This window comes from Bison bison, unplaced genomic scaffold (genome assembly GCF_000754665.1).
Source record: "Bison bison bison isolate TAMUID 2011002044 unplaced genomic scaffold, Bison_UMD1.0 scf7180017864139, whole genome shotgun sequence".
NCBI classification, from domain to species: Eukaryota; Metazoa; Chordata; class Mammalia; order Artiodactyla; family Bovidae; genus Bison; species Bison bison.
The window spans coordinates 6720688-6736207 of NW_011494711.1; the positions used below are offsets into that span (position 1 = coordinate 6720688).

General features: G+C 38.2%; 1 protein-coding gene across 1 annotated transcript in view; it reads right to left on the reverse strand.

Annotated features, from left to right (window-relative positions):
* Window positions 1–4120: 4120 nt before the first annotated feature.
* Window positions 4121–15520, reverse strand: part of CACNB4 (calcium channel, voltage-dependent, beta 4 subunit) — a 143137-nt gene continuing 131737 nt past the window's right edge. Inside the window, exons 12-13 of the mRNA XM_010839996.1 lie at window positions 9073–9258; window positions 4121–6313 (exon numbers count right to left, since the gene is read on the reverse strand). Of these exons, the coding sequence (XP_010838298.1) occupies window positions 6053–6313; window positions 9073–9258 (447 nt within the window). The 3' untranslated portion in view covers window positions 4121–6052. The remainder of the gene's footprint in view (window positions 6314–9072; window positions 9259–15520) is intronic.

The window sequence follows — 15520 nt, forward strand, 5'->3', positions numbered from 1 at the left end:
CAAATTGAAGAATCCCTAAATACTTATTGGGACATCTTTCTTTATCATTTTGACTATAGGCTGTGAAAAATAGAAAACATTTCAAACATGTCCACAATTCAGAGGAGCCCTGTGAGCTCACTGGATGTTACCTTTTGTAGTGGTTACTGAAGGAGAAGAAATAAGAACAGTAAATATAGTATGAGTCATCACAAAATAAAATTTAATGAGTTTTATAGAAGGGAATAAAGTAAAATAAATTACATCCACAGATTGCAAGGCTCTGAAGTAAATTGCTGGAAAAGTATCAAGCAGCAAGTTAAAAAGATGGTAGATGAAATAAATCTGATAAAACTTAGAACTAAATCTATATACTTTTAAAAAATACAACTGCCAAATTTAACAGTGGATTTTGTTATAAGTTTGTGCTATAACAAATGTGCTTCTTTCTCCTCAACCTATTTTTATATTATTGGCAAAATATATATCTTTTATAATTTTGTACTGTACAATATATGTTTTTGCTACATTATTTTTCTACTGCTAATGCAGATTAGAAATAACAACATAGATTTATTTTGGCAATAAAATGCTTTCATTTTAATAATGTCCCAGAAAATATTGTAAGGCATATGAAAAAGAGTATGCAACAATATAGCATTAATGATCCTGCATCTTTAAATACATCCCTTATACATACAGAATTCACACTGATTTCAGTTAAAGATGTGTGAAAGTGGCATGCAAGCGGAGCAAGAGTGGCCCCTACATATACACAGAGCCATTTGTTGAGAAATATAAGTGTTCAGAACATAACCAAGAACACTTACAAAGTACTGAAAAGCTAGAGGCCAGCCACTTTTAGTTCCTAGATAGTCTTCACTTTTACGCTGTAATTCAAAGAGGAAGCATCAGTGTATTCCCCAGACACTCTAAATGCATTAGTAACATTTTCTACCATCTTTCTACAAACATTTTAAATACATCAAAAGAAACAAAGGAAAATTTCGTATGTAACTATGACTCCCCCAAACTCATGACTATTCACTCTTATTTATATGTTTTCATGGTAAGTGGGAGTTACAGCCCTTAGTCAAGATTATCCAATGAAATATTATCTAGTCCTTTCATATCATCCCTTAATTACATGAAGCATTTGGTATGAAACCATCCACAAGCAGAGAGAAGGAGTTGCTATATGAGGATGAGTTTCACTTGAGCAACTTTATTTTAACAAATGGATAAACATTTAAAAAGTAATTTTTGAATGCTGTAGCTGTTTGTCCATATAAACCGATTACTATTTGACTAACTTGACTGCAACAAAAGAGTTATCCTTGGTGTTTGACAACTATAATATTGAGTGGTTTGGTTATGATTATAATTTAAAAGAAGAGGACTTTTCTGTGCTCTGTCCTATAGACATAGCTTTAGTAAGTAACTTAACAATTATGGCATTAACAATATTTAAAGGTATAAGGAATTGAAGAAACAAATTTAATTATATAATTTTCTATCATGTTTTCATTCATAGTTATTCAAAGAATGAGTTTTATATAATTCATAAAGAAAAGAACATGCAACAGTGTTATGAAGGACAGAAATATAGGCAAAAATATAAAAGAAATAGGGGTACATTCCCATTTATTTGAAACATTCATATGAATTTGTTCCAATGGCCTGGGCTTCCAAGATGGCCAAGAGTATGCAGGAAAAGTCAAGGATCAACAAAATTTGAATTTGCAAACCAGCTGCACTTAAACATCAGGTCTCTGAATCTGCTTTTAGAGTTTGATGATATAACAAATTGCATAAAAAAGCAATTTCCTTGCAGTCTGTCTTATTTCCTATGATTACTGACTTACTGAATGTTTACCTTGCCTCTTGATAAACTGTGAACCGATACAAAGAAAATTTCACTAACATGGAAGAAATGAAAGGGTGAAGAGCATTTTGGCAACAATTTAAAATCCAAAGGGAAAGTATATTTTAACAATTTATTCATTTAGCTTTGCAGCAAGGGTTAGCAGTAAGAGTAATAAATTCACTACTTATTGAAAAGTGTTTTTCTCTTTAAAGACAGCTTGTCTTCTCTAGAGAAGAGGTAGTATATCAATATCAATATATAGGGCAATTTCTATAGTGAAGTGAAAGTTGCTCAGTCGTGTCTGACTCTTTGTAACCCATGGACTGTATAGTTCATGGAATTCTCCAGCCCAGAATACTGGAGTGGGTGCCCATTCCCTTCTCCAGGGGATCTTCCCAACCCAGGGATAGAACCCAGGTCCCTCACATTGCAGGCGGATTCTCTACTAGCTGAGCCACCAGGGAAGCCCAAGAATATTGGAGTGGGTAGCCTATCCCTTCTCCAGCAGATCTTCCCAACCCAGGGATTGAACCGGGGTCTCCTGCATTGCAGGTGGATTCTTTACCAGCTGAGCTTCTATAGTGGCATTATGTTATTTTTATTTTTTACCCAATACCAAAATAAAATTGTGTAATTAAGAAAATACACTGGCATGCAAATTAAGGTTGCCTAGAAACATTCTTAACAGACATCCTGGGCCTCAGCAACATGTTATGATATGTTCATTCAAGGAGTTTAAATTTGCAAACCATCTTTTGGCATTGATTCCTTCTCTCCCTCCCTTTCACTGCCCTAGGTTCCTATTATGAATTTTAAGGCCCTCACACAAAAGACAAGTTCAAGTATGCAGGTATGAAAAGAGGTTAACATTCCAAAAATACACTTTGCAAACAACAACAATAATAATTAAAGTAATTAACAAATTATTCAAAGGGAACATATAATTTTCTCAGAATTTGTTTTATATTTAAAAAATTCATTTCATTAAGAACTGAGTGCAATGACATATTGTCACATAATTAAGACTCTCTTATTAGGAAAGGCTATTGGTCTGAATTGTGAATGTCAATTTTCTTTCCAATAGAACTGTATAAAGATAAGAGAGAATTATCAGTCATTTAAAAACATATCTAAGTGCTGCTTTAAATATTGGAGTAAACATTGCTGATAATAACACTGGAGTCACATTACAGCCTTGAGAATTAACATTAGGATTGACAAATTGTATTCCTTTTTTCCCAAGACTACATTTCCACATGGTCACACGAGTCTGCATTGTTACATGTTCGCTGACTGAAATTACAGAATATGACTTACATATTCTGAAATTATATATGCTGAAAGTACAGAATATGTGGTTTATACTACAAGTTAATACAGCCTCAAAATGTTTTAAGACTTGTTTCCCCTCCTTATCATTTGCTATTGTTAAATGAAACCCATTAAAAACAAAGTATTTGTGGAAAATGTATTTTTCAAAGGTGCTTGATGTGCTTGGCAAAAATAAAACTTTTCATTTAGTATGTATCTGTATTTTAGTATCAGTTACACAATAAACTCTAAGCCTTAAGAAAAAAAAAAGGAAAATGCATATCCCTTATTCATTTGGAAAAGACAACTTATTAGAAAAGGAAGGGGAAAGAATGTGTCAAATCCAAGTAAAAATTTAAGTATATCCATCAAGAAAATATACATTATACCCTTTCCAAGGTTGTTAGCTTTTGAATAAGAACACAAAGCAAAACAGGTGTGGATGCTAGATGGTAAAGGAAAGACTGGTCTTGTGCACAGACATTGAACAGACCTCTCTTTTTATCAGCATAACATGGAAGACACAGAAACTAGGCATTGAGAGGTCTTTAAAAATAAGAGATTTTTAAAAGTTGAAAGAATACGGTAATCTTGTTGACTAGGAAATATATGTAAATGCTGTAACAGCTACCTGCTGTAAAATGTAAATATCTTAAAGTAGTTAAATGACCAGATTGCTACTGCTACTACAGAAAAAGCTGAACAGCTGTCTAGTCTAAGTTTAAACACCTTGGTGCACTCCTTGCAATTAAATACTTTTATGCGCACAAACAAGAAACCAGGAAAGCATATAGAAAAATGTTTTGGCTAATGTCTTCTTTTTCATGCAAATATGTGCTGTACATGTAATAAATATATTTGTTTGCTGGAAAATGCTCTTCTGTGCTCTAACAAAGTATTCAGTAATGGTAGGTTGTATGTTTATTAAAGTGCCTAGTGGATAGAACTCTTTTAAAAGTCTTAACTGAAAGTTTTGTAAGCTTCACTAGATGACAAAAGAACCTCAAAAGGCAGTATCACATATTCACTTCAAGAATTCACTGAGCCCACAGTTTTTTAATTCTATCAAATATTTCAATAACTCACGTAACTATGGATATCCTCATTATCAGCTAAACAGGTTCATAATGGGGTATGCACAGTGAACAACAGAAGGAGAGGGCATTGCAGGGGGTCAATAATGAGGTTCAAGATATAACTAATCAAGAGTAGGGAACCTATTTTCATGGTCAAGAAAATTATTCAACTGGTGTATGTTTTGAGAGCATAAACACTGAAAGGCTTGGATGGGGGGAAATAAGATAACAGAAAATGAATTATCATTGTTTTCCCAAAAAATAGGCTTTATGACGTAGCAGTAGAAAAGGATTTTTATGCCTGATCCTATGGGGGCTTTAGAAAAACAGACTCTTAGAAACAAAAGTCTTTTCCTAAAGACTTTTGTGTATTGTATAAAAGAGTCAATTTCAATAGTTTCTTGGATCAGAGTGAATCTAAGGCTTCTTTGATCATATAAGACATAAGATCACTGATTCCATACTTATATTCACTGGAAAAACTGTGAAGACTTAATAGGTAAAGAAGAGTGTTCATTAGAAATAAGGCAGTTCAATCTTCAAATTCTTTATAATTCTCTTCAATAAAAATGATATAATTTTAGTGAACAAATCTATTCTGAATCTACAAGTTTATTTTTTTTACTGCAAGCTTTTAAATTCGTTTCCACAGTTTTTCAATTAATCATTTTGTATAAACACAGCTTTCAATATCAAAATTCAATGTGTTCATGTAAAACAAAAAACCCGTAGCATGATTATAAAGAATTTGGTGAAGGGCTAGCACATTCAGACACTCAAAGGCAGAGACTGAGTGAAGCAATGGAAAGATATTCAATTGTGCTGGTGGGAAGCACAAACATATTTGTGGTAAGTGGGGCAGATGAAATCTCAACTGGAGATGTTTAGCCTAGCACTCAGGAGGATCTGTGTTATCCTTAGAGTCTGACTTCCGATTCCTGGATAGATGTAGTTGTGCTCAGATTGATGAAAGGGGAAACAACACCCCATTTTCATCTTGCATAACCAACTATGATTGGGCTTCTCTTTACTATCCTCTCTCACTGCTAAAGAAATGAATTTCTTTGCCAACTTCAAACATGGTAACAGTTGTGACGAAACAAAAAAGCAAAATACTTTGAATACAACAGCTGTGCCAGAAAAGAAATAAAAATATTAAAATCTGAGGAGACTAAAGAATTTCTGCATTAATTTGAGATTTTTTTTGGCACTATCAATACATTTGGTAAGTTAGAAAAGCCATTCTGGCAATGTTAATGTATATTAAAATGTTCATACATTCCAACTTTAAGTGTAAATTTAGCTTCCAGCAAATAAATACAACAGCTGGTTTTGACTTCTATTGGTATTTTGATTTTCTTATTAATTCATGTCTTTTTTTTCAGATTTTTAAATTGATTACAACATGCTCAAGTAGACTTTCTAGTCGATTCACCCAAATTCCAACAGGAATTGGTTTATAAATTGGTTCCAACTGGAACTGGTCATTTGGAATTTCCGGCATGGGAAATTATTTTATATGTGCCTTGATAAGTACCCTAAATTACAAATTGATGTGTCTAAATCTAATGAAGAAAACAAAAGGTACTGCTATGTAAATGTTGCACTTAAAAATATCTGTATGATTGGGCATCTAAGATCCATCTAGACTTAAGGGCATAATGTACATTTTTTTTTTGCCCCTTCTTAGCATCAATGACAGCAGCCCATAAGCACAGTCAGTACTGTGCTGTACTTGCCACGTTAAGATGACTGGTTGTATCCTAGCAGTGCTATGGCAAATCGTCAACAGATGAACTTTTTGTTTGTTTCTGCAGACTCAAAGCCTATGTCGAGAATCATGGCTATATCCCCCAGGAGATCCTCGGTTCCTATGAGGTTTGTAAGTGTCCTGGTATGAGTCAGGATAATCTTCTTCCACCAGAGGGTAATGATCTCGGCTATGCTGGGAACTGGAAGACAAGCGGTTCCTGCTCTTCCGAGCCCTTTCATTGTGATAATTTTCATCAGAGGTCATTAGACTTCGTCTTTCAACTGGAGAGTTCTCTGTGGAGTGGTTGCTGTGCCTCAGACGCTGACTCTAAAAATATCAGATGGTTCACTGGTTAAATCACATCCGCTTCGTTCACATAGAACATGCAAATGCATGTACAACAGAAGGGTCTGTACAATAAGATGCTAAATATTTGACTTAATAAAACATTCTGATGTACAAACGGTCTGCTTGAAGTATCTGGTCTTATGTATTTGGGACACAACACGTGAAGAGGCTTAAAGTGCTGGTAGTTTGTGAATTTTAATTACATAACACTGCATACTTATGCTTCCTATGAAAAATATAAAAGTGAAAGTTAGCTGCTGAACGGAACTTAGTATATTTAGGAGAGCCTAATAATTCAACTTCTATTGCAAAAATGAGGATTATTTTACTATTGGAAAATAAGTTAAAGTTCAGAATAGTGTCTGCTATTTCTTCTTCCTCTCTTGAACTGATAAAAGCTTTCTCCTAAAGTCACACACTTCATCTTTATCTAGTTGAATGTTCCTTATACTTTTAAAAATGTTAGTAAAATTATGATTTGTACTGCCCATAAAATATTTGTTTCTACATCCTACATGAATGCAAGACTCAGTAACATTCTCTTCAAAGAAGTGTGCAATAATTATGAAGCCAGCTGACGGATATATTCACAATTCTTGCTTCCTCCAACTGAAATGTCCTGGAAAAATAATCCTCAGAATATAAACTAAATTTCTCTGATAACATGAAATTAATATCTTCAGTGACTTATGTAAGTGCTCAGTAAATGCTATTAACATTTTTCTTCAAATCTCAGGAAAACATGTATCCTTAGCTGTGCCTACCTGCTTAAGCAGGTTGCCTCAGTTAAGAAACAGGATACTGATGAAACCAAAGACCAAGATATATTTTCTCTAAAGGATACTCACCTTCAGCAGGAAACTCATTCAACAGTCACAGCCTCTGCCTCTAGCCCCAACTAGGGTCTAACAATTAAGTGCCCATGGTTACTAGGAGAACTTGGCCCCAGGACCAAGGGCACCATGTTAACTCAAGTGAAACTGGGGGAACCACTTCAGGTAGATGTCTGAGAGGTGCTAAGTCAGGAGTGTTATATTCATAAACAAAGTACATTTCATCTCTACCAACTTGTGTAGGTGGACTCACAGTGCTTCATTTTTCCATTTCTCCTCCCACAATGTACAGCTCAGAGCCAACTCTAACTGGTCAGTGGAAGTGACACAGTCAGATCAGCATGCAGGCAGTAAAACAAGGAAAGAAAGAGTCCAGTGCCCACACACACACTGCATATTATAATAGGATGTTTCCCAAGTTCATTTCTAGCCACAAAAGCTATTTATTTATGTGGTAGTTTTTTTTGTTTTTCTTACAAAGATGTAGCTTTGTAAAAGAGTAATAGAGTTGTAATAACATTTCAGAGAGTGCTATTTATCTTAGAGTTAACTCTACATGATCTACATTATGACTATTATAACCTATTAATACAACACTAGTCATGATGCAAGACAGCTCGATTGACAACCATTCCTCAGTCAGCTGGGGGTCTGGCCACATTCCCGCAGCTGCTTGGTATCATATAGATTCATATGATATATCATTCATTCATATTCATATCAGATTCACTTCATATTGTAATGCCTCTGGGTCCCCACGTCTGGCCCTGAGCACAGCACCTGAACAGCAAGAGAGCGAGCCTCCTGATCCTGCATTCATCCTCCACTCCCCTAAAGGCCATAGGTGATGGCCAAGGTGGGCCTTGCTAACCCCTAAGAAAACTCAGAGATCTGTCACTATTTCCAACCGAGATGATTCTACTCTGTGCATTCTGTTTGCGCACGGACAGGCCCTGCAGCCTGTGGGGCGGGGTTAGGTAAGATTGGTCATAATGTCCGTCTACCCCTCCTCACTTAGCTGGTCCTGTGCCTGACAGTGCCACTACTGTCTAATCCTGAAGAAGTGATGTGGAGAAGTAATGAATGGACCCCTGACTAGTAGGTAGTAAGTTTCTTAGCAGGGTTTAGACATAGGAAAGGTGAGTTCATTTTTGGCCAACACTAGCACCTGTGGGATCTTAGTTCCTGAACCAGGAATTGAACCCTTGCCCCTTGCATTGGAAGCGCAGAGTCTTAACCACTGGACCACCAGTGTAAGCAGAGGAGGGATGAATTTAAGTAAAAGTCATTATAAATGAACAGAGTACAAAGTTCTAAGGAAAAGGCCATTCTCTGGATAACTCTGTCTAGGATAGATCATGACTAGGTAATGCATTCTGTGTGTGTTGGGTGTGCTTAGTCACTCAGTCATGTCTGACTCTTTGCAACCCCATGGACTGCAGCCCACCATGCTCCTCTGTCCATGGCAATACTCCAGGCAAGAATACTGGAGTGGGCTGCTATGTCCTCCTCCAGGGGATCTTCCCAACCCAGGGATCGAACCTAGGTCTCCTGCACTGCAGGCTGATTCTTTACCAGCTGAGCCACCAGGGAAGCCCAATGCTTTCTGAGTGTACTGTAAAATAGTATATGTAAAAGTATAAAACATCTGTTAGAATCAATGCAGCCCAAAGATACGAATCTGAAGAAGTTTTTTGCTAATACTTTATTTATACCTTTATGAACCAAAGGGATTTGAGTGTGTAAAATGTAAAATAGTCTATATGAGTGGTCACTGCTTTAGACTTTTTGATATAGTAACGTACAGGGTTCTCTCTTCAGAGTCAGGACAATCCCAGTCTCCATCTCAATCGAGTTTCCTATAGAAGCTTAAATGTTAGGTTGTAAAAGCAGAAGTGACGCTACCTGTAACCCAGAGATTGCTGTGGGATATGGCGAGAGTGCTGTTGAGCCCAGGTTCCTTCCAAGCAGGGGGGTCATGGGGGTGCTACTGGTTGTGTGGGTGGCTCGCCAGTAGGCCTCAAGGTATTCTCCCAGGTGTTCACATGCATCCTCCAGCTGATTCTCATCTAGTATAACATCGAACATTTCCTGCAGATAAAAAGAAAATCCATTTTATTTATACTTCAAATGTTAGGCCATGAAACCTGAAATTCTACTTCATGCAGATAATATTGTTTCTAACGTCCAACAGCAAATATCAAATTTGAGGGGATATATCAGCAGTTCCGAAAGTTAAAGTCAAGTGAAGAATGGCACAGTTGACCATGTACAAATTTGGACAATGACATAAAAATGGGAATGCTCATTAGATATCTGGATCTTTCATTATTTAGGGGGAAAAAAAAGATGAGGTACATAAAGAAGAGTTCTGAGTAGAATATAGTAAAAACACATATGTGTTTACATCTTTATCCATATATTCCTATAGATACTTACTGAATATTTACTTACTTCAGAATATGAGAGAAGCAAGTTAATGGCACTGAAAGAGGAGTTCTAAAAATGTTTCAGTAACAAATGTATCACAGGAATAAACATTTCATCTCGCAAATTAACTATGTTGGAGGAAATAACATTTACTTGGGTAATTTTATTTTTTAACATTTATTTACTTTTTGGCTGCACTGGGTCCTAGTTGTGGCCTGCGGGATCTTTTTTTGAGTGCACAAACTCTAGTTGTGGTGCGTGGGCTCACTAGTTGCCACATGCTGCCTTAATTGCTCCGTAACATGTGGGATCTTAGTTGCCCAACCAGGGATCGAACTCACATCCCCTGCACTGCAAGGCAGATTCTTAAGTACTAGTCCACCAGGGAAGTCCCTACTTGGGAATTTTTAGGATGTTTGTGAAATGGTGTAATCTCTCTCATGATAAAACAACACAAAAGGTAAAGGATTAATAATAGAAAACCACAGCATAGTCTTTCTGCTACAAGAGGATCATTGTGTGAAATAGTTAAACAGGAATAAGAGCAAGGAATAACTGATTGCAGTGGTGGTGGTTAGGGAGTCGGGGAGGGGTCACACAAGACGTGGCTGGTGTCCATGTTTCTGTCACTAAGGACGTGGTCCAATGCCTGTTCTATAATCTGGAAGTTGTTCTTCTGCCCCACAGGAGTAGAGTGGCCCTTCTGTCACTGCAGTGTGGTTGGGAACACAGAGAGAATATAACCGGGACACCGATCCTCTGAAGGGTCAGGCTCATAAAGATAAAAGCCATTACACAGGTAAGTGAGAGTACACCCTTGACTTTCTGCAGCTGAATCCATACCTTGCCTGCTGTACCACTTCCACTGCCCCAACTTGCTTTTACAAGCTCGTTTTAGCCAAAGAAGGAGCTTCCAGGACTGGATTAAATCAGGGTTACTGCCACCAGCACTGGATGTGCAGGTGGATTGTCAGTTTACAGCCACTGGATGGCTCTGGGTTGGTGGGGGGTCAGCTGACTCACTCTCATCAATGTGAGGGCTCCCTGAAGCAGAAGTCACCATGGAAACAATCTCTCTCCCAACATTTACTCTTTGAATGTTTTCATCACATCAATCTTTACTGAACATTTTGACCCTAATTTGCAAGGCAGTAAGAAGTATTTAGCAACTAGGAAAGAATAAGGTGACTTCAGTCTAAGCCAACTGGTGTTTGAGAAGACAGCCAGCTGAAAGTCATGTAGAAAGCTTTCCCCCACAAGAATGCTTATTAGTGGATTTCAGATGGGTTTTTGCATATTTTATTCATTCATAAAATATTTACTTGATACCTATTCTGTGCTAGGCATTGTGAGTATACTGTGGCAAAGAAAACATACTTCACCCCTATGCTCAAGAAGCATTCACTCTGGGTAAGAGACAGGTATTAAAATCCATAATAGTCTATGCCACACTGGGACTTTAATTCAGAACAACAGAGACTAAGCCACTGAATGTTCAGAACTGCAGCTTAAAGTTATGGATATAGAAGGAGGTGCAGAGAGATATGTGAAAGTCAAATTTATGAGGGATGGGAAATTATGAGTAAGTCAAAGAATTCTATCTGTAGAGAGAAGAGAATAAAACAAAGAGGAGCAAAAGACATAGTGGAAGAGACCACACAGTCCATGAGAGAATGAGAAAACAGCCAGGTCCACAGTGTCGGTCAACATATATCCTTGTAATTAATCCTCTTCCCACTATCGCAAATCAAGAGGGTATCTGTCTCTTGAAATCAAAAGCTCCGTCCCCTCATTAACCTAAACCATCAATGGTTACAAATGTAGACTCTGAGAAATGTCCCTAATGCTCCGATATACACATTGCATTCTCTGATGGCCTTGCAATGCTAACTTGAATGGAACAAGATCAGCCCCATCGCAGAGGGCGTGCACACACTTAGACGAGACAGGAAGAAGAAAGAGGAAACTGGCCGGCACAAAGGACCATTCTGTCAGCCACTCCAGGCTAAAATTGGCCACAAATTCCAGACTGTATTTCATCTGGAGTCTGCTGTTTATATAGTGTTATTTATGTTCACTGTATAATTCAATTACATAAATCTCATTCTATAATATGGGATCTCAACAATGTGTAGTCTCATGTACACACTGCTATATTTAAAATAAATAACCACCAAGGTCCTACTATATAGCACAGGGAACTGTGCTCAATGTTATGTGGCAGTCTAGATGGGAGGGAAGTTTGGGGGAGAATGGATACATATATACCTATGGCCAAGTCACTTTTCTGTCTGTTTGAAATTATCACAACATTGTTAATTGGCTATACTCCAATACAAAATAAAAAGCTTTAAAAATACAAAAAAAACTAAAATAAAAAATGTACAAAGCAAAACAAAAACAAACAAAAAACCTCCAAAAATCAAAGGGTAGTCTCAGTAACTCTTGCCTGGAAAATCCCATGGACAGAGGAGCCTGGTAGGCTGCAGTCCATGGGGTCGCTAAGAGTCGAACACGACTGAGCGACTTCACTTTCACTTTTCACTTTCATGCATCGGAGAAGGAAATGGCAATCCACTCCAGTGTTCTTGCCTGGAGAATCCCAGGCACGAGGGAGCCTGGTGGGCTGCCGTCTATGGGATCACACAGAGTCAGACACGACTGAAGCGACTTAGCAGCAGCAGCAGCAGTCTCAACAAGTCATTTTCTTGTTTTCATAAAGTCTCAAGTTAATGAACCATCCAGAGACACTTGGATTAGGGGTTCTAATTATCACAGCCAGGACTGCAAAGCCCAGAGAGGGCAAAATGTGGTAAGGAGCACCCATTGCAAAGCATTATTTGAATGAGATTTCTATCTTCCTGGCTATTCCACACGTTATTAATACATTGTCATGGCTGCAGACAGAATTAAACATACACTTAATTACAAGTAGTTTAATAAAGTGCTTTCCTTTGCCAATGGATAGAATTTGTATGCATCAGCACATGGCTGTTTGCTAAAGTCTCACTCATTTCTAGGAAACTAAGCTTTTGTACTGCTAAAAAGACAGCTATACGATGGAAGATGATTTGAAATTGCTTTTAGGCTTTCAAAAGCACAGAGCAAAGCAAATTTCAGCTTTTGAATGAATACTGACATATGCAGTTTATTTCCAACTAAGAGGAATCTCACAGCCTTGGTATCTATGACAATTTTTCCTTTCAACTGTTTAGGAAATAACACAGCTGATTAGACCAGAGTGTTACAAAATGAGGATAAGGCAGGAAAAAAAATTTTTTTAATTATACAAAGAGAAATTCAAAGAAAAGCAGACGAATGAATTATGCAAACGAGCTCTGGCAATGTTTCATAAGTTTAAAGGTTCAAGTGCAGTTAGCTCTTCACTGTGTAATATGTGAGGCCTCCGGTATGGGATATGGATGCAGAGAGCTATCTAATCAGAAGAGGGTGTGGGTAATGGGACAGTTACAGGCAGTGAGGGGTTACCCACTCGGTGACACCATGCCCTTGAGACTGCTGGAGATAGGGGTAACGCTGAGCTGTTTTCAAAGTACCGGCATGGCACGCGCCTCTGACATTCTGTGATGAGATATTTTCTTCAGCTGAGCTGGGCAGAAATAATGTGGCTGCCAAAGTAAATAAGGAGTGAACAGAAAAGTCAAAACAAATCACCAGAAAACCAGGCAGAGGAGGTCCCTTTTCTGGATAACCTCTTTCAGAAAAATGAAAAAACTGAAGCCTGAGAAATAATGAGTGAAAAACATGCCTCTAGCTTATCCAGTGGTCCAGAAATCAAAAATGGCAGGAAATAAAGGGAGAAAGATTGAAGCTGAATATAATAGGAATGAAGAAAGTCTGCAATAGCTTTTTTTAAAAAATTTAAGTATGTAAAGATCTGTCTAGTTCTTCATTCACGGAGTATCACATACTTGCCCAAGGAAGGTATCTGAATTAGAGCAACCTGAATTAGAGCAAGCCGTCCTGGTTTGCCTGGGACTGAGTACCTCCCAGAAGTACTTTGAGTGTGCAGATCTGCAAATCTGCAAAACTGGGGAGAATTGGAAGGTAGGTCATGCTGGTCTTCAGAAAAGATGGAGTACTTTTCAGTTACTACACTGACGATTGGAACAGGTTCCATTTCTTTCTTTTATAATACATTCTCCTGGGTGGGAGGATATAGAGAGGGAATGGGCAAGTCTTTATGACTGTGAAATACATACTTTCTAGCAAAGAGGGAGAATCTCATTAAAACAAAAATTTCTAACATGTTTTATGGAGAAGGCAATGGCACCCCACTCCAGTACTCTTGCCTGGAAAATCCCATGGACAGAGGAGCCTGGTAGGCTGCAGTCCATGGGGTTGCTAAGAGTCGGACACGACTGAGCGACTTCACTTTCACTTTTCCCTTTCATGCATTGGAGAAGGAAATGGCAACCCACTCCAGTGTTCTTGCCTGGAGAATCACAGGGACGGAGGAGCCTGGTGGGCTGCCGTCTATGGGGTCACACAGAGTTGGACACGACTGAAGTGACTTAGCAGCAGCAGCAGCTGCAACATGTTTTATCTAGGAGTTGTTATTAAATGTTTTAAAATAAAAAGTTTATAAAACTTAGAAATGAATGCTTCAGTTGAATCCTAACTTTTTTTTTAAATTGGTACAGTACTAAGTAGCCAGGGGATTAAATATATATAAACTCTCCCAGGGTATATGCACTGCTTTCACTGATTTGTTGTATAGAGATAGAACCTCACATGGGGCATCTTTCCTAGTTCTAAGTGGAAAAAAGAAATAATAGGGGTGAGCATAGTTTTGCCTCTTTATTACTGGAACACAGAGATCTATAATTCGCCACCATGTAAAAAAACGACTGGCAAGCACTATTTAGTGAAATGAAATGGCTGAATGGCAAATAGGCAATGCTAATTGAGAGTCCCTTGGACTGCAAGGAGATCCAACCAGTCCATTCTGAAGGAGATCAGCCCTGGGATTTCTTTGGAAGGAATGATGCTAAAGCTGAAACTCCAGTACTTTGGCCACCTCATGCGAAGAGTTGACTCATTGGAAAAGACTCTGATGCTGGGAGGGATTGGGGGCAGGAGGAGAAGGGGACGACAGAGGATGAGATGGCTGGATAGCATCACTGACTCGATGGACGTGAGTCTCAGTGAACTCCGGGAGTTGGTGATGGACAGGGAGGCCTGGCGTGCTGTGATTCATGGGGTCGCAAAGAGTCGGACACGACTGAGCGACTGAACTGAACTGAACTGACTGAATTATAAAATAACCAGCCAATGTTTCTTTCATGTCAGAATTGCATTCTTTATATTATTAAAGCTTTGAATTCCTGAGTACTCAACTCACTGGTCAACTAGTGATAGGAAACTCTAAGTTAAAGGGATTTTGAAAGATTTAGGAGTACTTTGGGGGATAAAGGAAAGCCTACCAATATCATGTGGCTCTAGCAGTTAATTTCAGGCACAGTTTCCACTTTAATGAGCCAAAAGGGAAAGACAATCATAATTCCTGCCACTGACCTGTGGGGAAAGCATGAAGGTGAAGAATATGGTGACTGTGATACCTTCCAGTTCCTCTCTTTTAATGATCTACGACTTTCATTCTGAACCTAAGCACATTTTCCTCACCACACCCATCCATACTGTTCATTCTTTTTTTTTTTTTTTTTTTAAATAGATGGCTCTACTTTTTATTTATTTATGTATTGGCTGTGCTGCCCAGCTTCAGTTCAGTTCAGTTCAGCCACTCAGTCGTGTCCGACTCTTTGTGACCCCATGGACCGCAGCACGTCAGGCCTCCCTGTTCATCACCAACTCCTGGAACTTGCTCAAACTCATGTCCATTGAGTCTGTGATGCCATCCAACCATCTCATCCTCTGTCGTCCCCTTCTCCTCCCACCTTCA